Below are 10,316 nucleotides of genomic sequence, written 5' to 3' on the forward strand. Positions count from 1 at the left end.
AAGCTTTGCCATCCAAAATCATGTTCTTTTCAGATCGTGATTTCAGGTTACTGTCTGGGAGTGGGAGGAGTGGCCAGAGAGCCAGGGAACCCTGTATAGCATGGCAGGTGGCCAAGGGCTGACACAGTGCATCCTGAAACCTCCAGGGTCCCCAAGGTGTCTTAGCCCCTGGAGGTCCTCTTTCCACACTGTAAGAACTGCTGGCTTTGGGACACTTCAAGAATCTCTTTCCCCCATTCTCTGGGCTGGATAGAAGCTAGAGTTTAATCTCTGTCCCTAGTGCCTCACATGGTGCTTGGCACATACATGACAGGTGCTCAGTAAATGTTTGAACGAGCAAATCAATGAACAAGTATTTGATTGGAAGCCAAACAGTTACGTGAAAGAGGGAGGTTGCTTTCATTCGGCGCTTATCTCCATTGGGCACCTGGTGGAGTGGTAGGAGGTTGTCCCTACCTGAGCCAGTTGGTAGTCCAAGATAGGTCATGAGCAAACCATCAGGGAATCAATGATCCTCCTCCCAGTGCCGATCATCGGACATTTCTGAGGCCCCAGAAGCAAGTGTGGGCATGAACCGGGAGGGGGAACGAGTCTACACAGCGCGCAGATGCCAGCTGTCCCCCCACCTTCTGCAGGGAATGGGTGTTGAAGAGCAGCATCCTCATTGCCATGGCTGTGTACACGTACCTCCGCCTCATCGTCGACCACCACGGAACCGCCCAGCTCCAGGCCCTGCGGCAGAAGGAGGTGGACTTTTGCATGTCGCTGCTTCGGGAACGGGTGAGGACGAAGACAGTGGGCAGATGAACCTAGGGTGGACATCTGTGTACACCTTTTGAGGTGACCTAGGCTAGAGATGTCGTTTTGGAGAGATGGGGGTGGCTCAAGGCCTGGTGTGTTTTCATCATTCTGAAACCGAGGAAGGGAGAAGGTGGGCAATCCATGTGGAACAGCTCTGGCTCCAGGAAATGCTGTCTGTTAGACTGGCACGCTAGGGGTTTTCAGGCCCTCTTCATGGGCATTTGCACACCACAGACACCAGCTGCCCACTGTTAGGCCACCTCCCACACCCACCTGGGTGACGGCTGTGGTCAAGTGGGATTATGAACTGTCCACTGTGAGATCTTCCAAGAGCGATCCCAGAGCTCTGATCTTTAATGCAGTCCCACTCCCCACGTGTGGCAATTTAATCAAAAGAAAATTTAAAAGTTGAGTTCCTTAGTTGAATTATCCACACACATTTTAAGTGCTCGTTAGCCTCATGTGGCTGGTGGTGACCCTTTTGGACAGCACGGATGGAGATCATTTCCCTTAGCACAGGCGGCTCTGTTGGACCAAAGGGGGTCTGGGAAGGTGTCTGGGGCTAAGCTTGCCGGTCCTGTCCTTTTGGAAGTGTGGTCTCTCGACCTGGGTCAAGACCATTCTGGGCAGAAAGGAATAGATTGGTGTGAAAGTCAGCAGGGCTTCAGCAGTTTCCAGCAGCCTATCGTCCGTATGTCCGTCCCCGGCTTCCAGCTCTCTCCCCCAAGCAGCTGGGAGCCGGTCCTTCGGTGCCAGAAGAAACCCTCTGGTCCCTTCGGCCCTCTTTCCTTCCTTCCCGAGAACGAGCCGCTCCTTGGTCTCCCTGCAGCAGGTAAATCATCCATGTTTTCATTCTCTCTCCTGTCCCCCATCCCCTCATCAAGTTCATGGAATGTTTGATGATTGGCCGGGACCTCGTACGACTACTTCAGAATGTTGCCAGGATACCAGAATTTGAACTGCTTTGGAAAGATATTATCCATAACCCTCAGGCCTTAAGTCCCCAGTTCACAGGTAAGTAAGGGCCAGGGCATCCTGCTCTTGAGAGGTGGGAGTTCAGTGTGTGTGTGCTGAGTGAGTCAAGAGGGCGGAGGCTGGAGGGTAGGAGAGAGGCTTGGTGGCCAGAAATAGGAAGCTTGGGACGGGACAGGCTCTGCCCAGTACAGCTGGATGTGGGGGTGGCACGAGTTGAGAGCAAGTCTTATGGTTCCCAGACAGCCCCTGCTTGGCAGGCTGCTGCTGCCATTGCTCCCAAGAAAAACTGAGGTAGAAGCATGATCCTCCCCCTCCTCCTCCAGCTCCCTCCTCCTCTTTGGCTTGGGAGGTGAGCTGATGACCAGTTTCCAGGCTTACTGGGTCCAGCAGAGGAGTCAGAGGTCAGCTCGTGAGACTGAGTCAGCAGAGGGGCTGGAATTCGCCCTGTAAGAGAGCGCTTCTCCCTGCTAGCAGTCTTGCCTCTGAATTCCCGAGATCCAGCTAAGCCGAAATTCTGTTCAGGGGAGGGAGTCTAGTGTGCCTCTCCTGGACAAGGTCCTTTTGATAACCCTTTCCCCTTTTCAGGGTCCCCGCCCACCTGCAACATGCATGAGAGAGACAGAGAGAGAGAGAGAGTGTGTGCGCGCGCGCGTGCGTACCTGTGTGCACACATGGGAACAGTTGTCTGGGCCCCGGAGAGTCCGGAAAGGAGAGGGAGCTCCTAGTCCCCCTTTTGTATTGTTTTGCTCTTACACTGAGCATGTGTTGAGTTGTTTTGAGTGTTTATGTGTGCTAGGCACATGTGTGTTAATTCATTTAATTCTCAGGACAACGCTGTAAGATGGATATTTTACTTTCCATGTTTACAGATAAAGAAAATGAGGTTCAAGGAGATTAAGTAATTTGCCCAAGGCCACACAGCTAGTGAGTGTCAGAGGCAGGATTTGGATCCAGGTCTGTCTGACTCCAGAGCCCGTGCCTATACCACAACCACATTGATCCCAGGACCCAGAGATGGGACCATCAGGAGAAGAAAGAGAGGCTAGGGTTGCCCATGTTTCCCCCTGACTTTCCCACATGTTGCCAACTGGAATGTGAGTGGGGGGCTCTGGACGACCAGGAGCAGAAAAGAAGTAATATATCTGGGTCCTGGGGATGGTGGTTGGTTGGAGCAGAGCATTCAGATGCTGAGTTGAGCCCCCACTTGTATCTGTGCTTGACCCCTGTTGGTCTGGTCTCAGAATTTCCCCGTGAGCAAGACCGCTGGCCGTAAATACCTGGCCCAGGTTCCCCACCTGCCTTCTGTCCCTCTAGAAGGTCCTCAGGGTTCTCTCTTTTCTCTTCCCTTACACCCTTGGCCCAGGCATCCTGCAGCTTCTTCAGTCCAGAACATCCCGAAAATTCCTGGCGTGTCGTCTAACCCCCGACATGGAGACTAAGCTCCTCTTCATGACCTCCCGGGTGAGCTCATCTCTCGCAGCAGGAGCAGAAGCTGCAGGTTGGCTGCGCTTCCCCCTCTGTCCTGCAGACGCGTCACCACTGAGTGCTGCTGGCAGAGTGGTGGTCCAGTGGGTACCCGGTCTGCCTGGCATGGGGCAGGTGCTGTGAGCTGGGGAGACAGTGTTCAGTTAAAGAGGTACGGTTAGAGTGCTTGTGAAGCTTTCAGTCTGTCTAAAATAGTTGCTAAACCAAAAATCATACACAAATTATGTAACTTACAAGTGTGAAACATGTGTAAAAGGGTATAGAGAAGTGTTCGTTCTGAGAAACCCACCATTCCTCTGGCTGAATGTGAATTCTCAGGAAGAGCTCTGGCCTGTTGGTTTCCAAACATGGCTAAATTCTAGCAGAATTGCTTGAGCAGCATGTTAAATATACATCTTCCAGGATCGCAGTCTCCCAGATACTCTGACTGAGGAATCTGTGTTTGTTTAACAGAGTTTCCAGGCAACAGCTCCTCTCCAGCCAGTCTGGAGTTGGGGAGCCTCTGGCCTCATCTACTTTTGGTTTCCTGGTCATCCAGGGGAACCGGGCAGATCTGTGCTACCCCGTATGGTAGCCACTGGCCATGGGTTGCCATTTAAATTAGTTAAAGCTAGGGACACCTGGCTGGCTTATTTGGTAGAACATGTGTCTTTTGATCTCCAGGTAGGGTCGTGAATTCAAGCCCCATGTTGAATGTAGAAGTTACTAAAAATAATTTAATAAGTAAATTAGTTAAAGCTAGGTAAAATAAAAGATTCAGTACCTTGGTTGTGGTAGCTACGCTTTAAATGCTCAGTAATCACCATTACTGAAACTTCTATTGAATGGCGTTGGTTCTAGATGTATCTTTCGTTTTAACCTTTCTGCTCTCTCTCTAGTTTGGTTGAATTTTGGGAATAGAAGAGGAAAACCAGATTTCCCCTCTTACTCAGGGTTGCCATTTGTAATCACATTAGAGTCTGATCGGGGGAAGGAATTGCTGCAAGAACGTTTGGAGAGTCTGTGTACCTGGGATAATGACCCTTCAGTCACTCGGCCAGCTCTTTGTCAGGGTCAGCTCTCGTTCTTGAGGAACATTTCTTGCTGTCCACAAGGGGCTTGAGAAAATAAGAAGGGGTAAGAAAAGTGCTTACTACTGGGCAGTCAGTGACCGGAACAGGAGGAAGGAACCAAAAACCCGGCTGCAGTCACAGTTGGGGGTCATTGGGACAGTAGGTTGGTGGCAGGAACGAAGGCACCCCTGGCACAAGACGTGAGCGAGGAAGGTTCTTGGCAACTTTTTTCAGTCAAGGAAGATTTAAAACAGGGAGTCTTCCCAAAGGAGGAGAGGCCTGAGAAGAAAGCTTGAGTTAGTGAATGAGTTGAAGGTGGAGGGTAGGCGGCGCCTAGCGTTGAGTGCCGCTCCTCAGCCCGAGACCCCACCCTCCCTCCTGAGCCCCCCCGGCGCCCCCTTTCTCCAGGTGCGGTTTGGTCAGCAGAAGCGCTACCAGGATTGGTTCCAGCGCCAGTACCTGTCAACCCCAGACAGTCAGTCCCTGCGCTGTGACCTCATCCGCTACATCTGTGGGGTTGTCCACCCTTCAAATGAAGTGCTGAGCTCAGATATCTTGCCCCGATGGGCCATCATCGGCTGGCTCCTGACAACGTGCACGGTGAGGGGCTGGGCTGTGGGGTGGAGGCTCTCGGGTGGTGAAGGGCCCTTGTCCCTCGAGTTTGCCATATTTCCAGGCTTCGTGACTCTCTGGGCCTCCTGACCCCTACAGACCCTTCCTTCACTTTCTTCCCGCTGAATGTCAGCCTTCCTCCTGCCTCTGTCCGTCTCTCTGGGAGTTGACTACACTCAGTATTTCCCATCTGGGTTTGGAGTTGGACAGGTTCATCTCTGCTTTCACTGCTGACCTCCAAGCCTCGATTTCTGAGGCCTCCCTGTCTTTACCTTTAGCTCCCAGAACCGTATGTAGTTACTCCTCTGAATGGCTCCTTCCTCACATTCTGGGCTTGTCTTAAACCCTCACTTCACAGCCTTTTGACATCAGCTTTGGTTACTTGTGCAAACTGCACAGGGGAGCTGTTTCTTTCAGCCGTTTCATTTTCCTCTCTGTCCCTTAGGTGGGGAAACTCCAAACTGTCTGCTCTCTGGCCTCTAGCTGCCTTCTGACTTCTTCCAGCAGAGTTCCCTCCCCCGGCTGACTGGGTCCTTGGAATGTGCTGACTGCTGTTCCTAGGGGGCTTTCAGCCGGGAATGTGCCCCAGGAGCCCAGGAAGGGCAGCCTAAGCCCTAGTCTGAGTTCTGTGTCGGCTAGGCCCCAGTCTCCTTCTCTAGGAGCAGGGCTGTGTTCTGGACGAACGAGAACCGAGGCCAGTCCCTGGCCACTTGATTGGTGAGACTGAGGCCAGTCTCACTGACACGCAGACGTGGGTGCCCTCCCCCCTGGAGGCTGCGGTCTGTCTCACTCGGAACTCAATTCTCTTCATAGACAGGCAGCCACATGGACCCTGGAGTCTGTCTTGGGCTTGTGCAGGGAAGGTTGCTGTGTGATGAAACCAACCATCTTTTCTCACCTCTCTCTTCCAGTCAAATGTCGCTGCCTCCAATGCCAAGCTGGCTTTGTTTTATGACTGGCTGTTCTTTAGCCCAGACAAGGATAGCATTATGAACATAGGTATGTGACTGGGAGCAGGTAACACCACCGCCATCTGCCAGGCTGCTGCCTAGTCTCGGTGACAGTGGTCATAACCCTCAGGGCAGCATTGGGGGAGACCGCTTATCTGGGAGCAGTTCCGTTGTTCCTCACGAGGGCACCCTTGACGAGGAAGGAAGACTGCTTTCATGAGGCCAGGCACGCACTCCCCTTCTCTTGCCCTAGAGCCTTATGCTCACGCGCCGGTGGGGCAGCTGTGCCGAGCCCTGCGTTTTCTCTCCCACCACCACCCTCCTCTAAGCCAGATGCTGGACAAGGGAGATGAGAGCTAGGAGCTGTTTGGGGTTGTCTGCTTTTGGGTCTGCTCAGTGAGAATAGGGAGAAGGGATACAGCTCTCTCTGGAACCATTCGTCTGTTCTGATGCCTTGTTTCATGGAACTGGGAACAAACTGCCTGATGTGGGGGCCCTTTAATTCTTCCTTCTCCAGAACCAGCCATCCTGGTCATGCACCACTCCATGAAGCCACACCCAGCCATCACTGCCACACTCCTGGACTTCATGTGCCGCGTAAGTGTGTGTCCCCTTCACCTTCTAGGTCTTCCCAGTGCCCTTCATTGTGGGAGCACCTGTAATCCTAGGTCCTGGCCCTCAAGTTAGTGAGCAGTACCCTTCCCCTATTCCCGCCATCTCCCATGGGATCTTGCCATGTCTCCATGGGCTTTCTCGACTTGAGGGATAATGACTTAAGATAGAATCTGGTCTCTCTGAGGAACAACCAGGTCTAGTAAGAATTAACCATTTTAGCAGCTTGGAATGCTCAGGATCATTCCAGACCTTTCTACAGTCATATTTCCCCAGTGTCTCCTAATCAAAACTGAAGCAGCCTCTTAGATCTAGTACAGAACACTCTGGATGGAAAGTCCTGTGCTCATTCTCCCCTCCCTTTCTTCCCTTCCAGATCATTCCCAATTTCTATCCACCTTTGGAGGGCCACGTGCGACAGGGTGTCTTCTCCTCCCTCAACCACATTGTGGAGAAACGGGTCTTGGCGTAAGAACTTCATGTGCCTGTAGGCAGGTTGGGGGATGGGTTGTTTTCTCCTGTATCACTAGGCGAGGCACATTCAGATACTGTCAGACCACTGCAGACCCTTTTTTCTTGACTAGTATAGAAAGTACTGGCCCCATCGCAGACGGCTGGGAATATGTCCTCTTGACTCTTAAAGAGATTTCTGTCTTGCCGTCATATCCCGAGGCTTTGAGTGCAGCCCGGCTGTGCTGGTCAGCCGTAGACCCGTCTCCCTAAGTGCACGCCGTATTAGAGGTGAGGAGCTGCGACGTGGACCTTCATTCGTGTTCCCCCCCAGGCATCTGGCTCCCCTGTTCGACAACCCCAAGTTGGATAAGGAGCTGCGGGCAATGCTCAGGGAGAAGTTCCCTGAGTTCTGCAGCTCACCCAGCCCACCTGTGGAAGGTATGGGACCCTCCCTCCCGTCACCTGTGTGGGACACCCAGGGCTCTTAGCCACGTAGGGGGTCCCCCCCGTGCGGGTCTCCACCTCTGACTGTCTGGTTCCGGTTTTCCTTCCTCACTTGCTTTTCTGATGCATTTATGTGTTGTCTTCTTTGGTTCTTTTTCCGTCTGATCCTACCTGACTTGTGCTGCCCTCTCTTGCTCCTCAGCACCTGTTTCTTCTCTCATGAAAAAGCCTCCCCTCCACAGGGAAGGCTTTTCTGGGACGTGTGTCTGCCTTCCCGGCCCCTGGCCCCTGATGAGAGGTGGTCGTGCTGGGTCTCGGGTCTTGCTCCCGGTTACACACACGTGCACCCTTTTGTGTTTTGGGGTAAGACAAACCAAGCAGAGCTTCCCAACTCGGTTTTGAAGTGAAGAGCACTTGGGACTGTCCCTGGTCTCACCTGCTGGATGACACGCGCTCAGCACAGCGGGCACCTCCCTTCCTTTCTTGCTCCTGGCAGAACCGCCTGCCCCTGTGGGAGGTTGTGAGGACAAGAGGGTGTCCTTCAGGCTCTGTGGTGCCCTTAGGTCATGAGCTGCCTGTAAGCCCCCTGCTCCCCAGCCTCCCCTTTCCAGGGTGTCGGCCATGTTAGGTCACAGGAGGCCATCGGATGCCTTGTCTCTTTCCTCCCAAGTCAAACTTGAGGAGCCGGTTTCCGTGGAGATGGACAACCACATGTCAGACAAGGACGAGGGTTGCTACGACAATGCGGAGGCAGCCTTCAGTGACGACGAGGAGGACCTCAGCAGCAGAGGTACGTGCAGCATCAAAGGAGCTCAGGTGGTGTCACCCTGAGGGGACCAGGTGGCAGGAGCGGCCTCTGTGTTGCCTGGGCCCCCAAGTTCGTTTTCGTAGCAGGGTTACTAGATGGGACTCCAGGGCACAGAGCCCCACCCTCGTCTGCTCCCTAGGCTGGGCGCGCCCACACGCAGGGGGCGACGCCGAGGGCCCCCTGCACACCCGGTGGCTGTCCCTGTGGCTGGCGTCTGGGCAAATGACTGCTTTCCCTTCAGGAAAGAAGAGAGAATTCCGCTTCCACCCTATCAAGGAGACGGTTGTGGAGGAGCCAGTGGATATCACCCCATATCTTGACCAATTGGACGAGTCCCTAAGGGACAAAGTGCTCCAGCTCCAGAAGGGGAGGTGCGTGCGCGTCCTGTCCTAGGCCTCGGGAGGCCGAGCACCAGCTTCCTCCCTGGTACCGAGCGGGGGTGCTGGGGGTGTGGAGAGGCAGTGGAGGCTCCGAGCTGTGCCTTCTGCCTTTAGATTGTGAGGTTCCTCATTGCCCAACACCTGCTTCTCACCCCATAGTTTCTTTTTTTTATTTATTTTTTATTTTTTTTAATGTTTATTTTTGAGAGAGAGAGCAGGGACCGGGGAGGGGCAGAGACAGAAGGAGACACAGAATCCAAAGCGGGCTCCAGGCTCCGAGCTGTGAGCACAGAGCCTGACACGGGGCTCGAACTCACAAATTGTGTGAGATCATGACCTGAGCCGAAGTTGGGTGCTTAACTGACTGAGCCACCCAGGTGCCCTAACTCATAGATTATGAGGAAAAGAGCCTCTGAGCACCAAAGCAGGATGGTGGGGATTTCCCTTTTGCATGGAGAGCAGCAAATTCTGCCCTAAAGCCTCCCCCACCCAAGCCAGGATTCACCCAGGCCTCCTTTGCTTTGTCCGTGCGTGAATGTGCTTTGCTGGGTATGTGTCCTGCCCTCTGCTGTCATGTATGTCCCTGCGATTTCCTCTCCATTCTATGCTGCAGTGACACCGAGGCCCAATGTGAGGTCATGCAGGAAATCGTGGACCAGGTCCTGGAGGTGAGGGAAACAATCCCCCTTAAGAAGGAAGCAGCACAGCCCGCCCCGCATAGGACTCCCCGTCCAAGCAGCTGGCTCCTTCCTTCCCGTGTCCCAGATGGGTCCCCTCTGGCGGGCAGGGCCTCTTGGCCCTGGAGGTGGCTCCGGGTGGTGGGGGCAGTGAGGCTTGGGTCAGGTGGTGAGAACCCACTCCTTGTGTCCCCTCCCAGGAAGACTTCGACTCCGAGCAGCTGTCTGTCCTTGCTTCCTGCCTGCAGGAGCTCTTCAAAGCTCACTTTCGAGGGGAGGTGTTGCCTGAGGAGATCACTGAGGAGTAAGGCTTCTCTCCCTGACCCTCCACCCACCCACAGGAGCCCCAGTCCAGGGGGCATCTTGCTGTAGACTTGAGAGAAATAGTTCTTCACTAGTTTTTAAATTTTATTTTCAAGTAATCTCTATACCCCTATGTGGGACTCAAACTTAAAACCCTGAGCTCAAGAGTTGCATGCTCTACCAACTGAGTAAGCCAGGCACCCCTCTCTTCACTTGTTTTTAGTCTCAACGTGTGCCCATTCATTTAAGGGTTTATTTTTGCCTACTGAATTTGGAGTACTGGGCAGTGGACGCGCGTCCTTTCCTGTGCGCCCTGCCCCTGTGCCCAGGGGCCCCAGCCCTTGCTGCTCTAGGTGGGATTGGACCCTTGCCTGTATCCTCCCTGAAGAGCAGGAGTCTCATTTTTTTTTTCTTCTTCTTCCGTTCATTTATATTTGAGAGAGCACGAGCCGGGGAGGGGCAGAGAGAGGGAGACAGAAAATCCCAAGCAGGCTCCATGCTGTCATCAGCGAGCCCCATGTGGGGCTTGAACCCATGAACTGTGAGATCACAACCTGAGCCGAAGTCGGACGTTTAACTGACTGAGGCACCCAGGTGTCCCGGAAATCACATTTTCAATGACCGTCACAACCTAGATTGTGACCGAGCCTCTGCGGCACCGGCAAGTTTACCTTTGGTTAGGACAGGAGCAGGCTGGCGTCTGGCCTCCATAGCGTCTTCCTGCAGCCCACCTTCCCCACTCACGTGGGCTCTTCGGTGTCCCC

The 10,316-nt window shown here is 53.7% G+C and overlaps 1 protein-coding gene across 1 annotated transcript in view; it reads left to right on the forward strand.

The window, feature by feature from the left end:
- The window catches only part of INTS3 (integrator complex subunit 3), a 37,414-nt gene that overhangs the window by 19,625 nt on the left and 7,473 nt on the right, over positions 1-10,316 (forward strand). Inside the window, exons 7-18 of the mRNA XM_077764102.1 lie at positions 636-780; positions 1,686-1,815; positions 3,140-3,237; positions 4,722-4,913; positions 5,837-5,924; positions 6,393-6,472; positions 6,864-6,955; positions 7,272-7,378; positions 8,055-8,174; positions 8,434-8,563; positions 9,186-9,240; positions 9,450-9,554. Of these exons, the coding sequence (XP_077620228.1) occupies positions 636-780; positions 1,686-1,815; positions 3,140-3,237; positions 4,722-4,913; positions 5,837-5,924; positions 6,393-6,472; positions 6,864-6,955; positions 7,272-7,378; positions 8,055-8,174; positions 8,434-8,563; positions 9,186-9,240; positions 9,450-9,554 (1,342 nt within the window). The remainder of the gene's footprint in view (positions 1-635; positions 781-1,685; positions 1,816-3,139; positions 3,238-4,721; positions 4,914-5,836; positions 5,925-6,392; positions 6,473-6,863; positions 6,956-7,271; positions 7,379-8,054; positions 8,175-8,433; positions 8,564-9,185; positions 9,241-9,449; positions 9,555-10,316) is intronic.

The sequence above is a fragment of the Crocuta crocuta genome, unplaced genomic scaffold (genome assembly GCF_008692635.1).
Source record: "Crocuta crocuta isolate KB4526 unplaced genomic scaffold, BGI_CrCroc_1.0 scaffold528, whole genome shotgun sequence".
NCBI classification, from domain to species: Eukaryota; Metazoa; Chordata; class Mammalia; order Carnivora; family Hyaenidae; genus Crocuta; species Crocuta crocuta.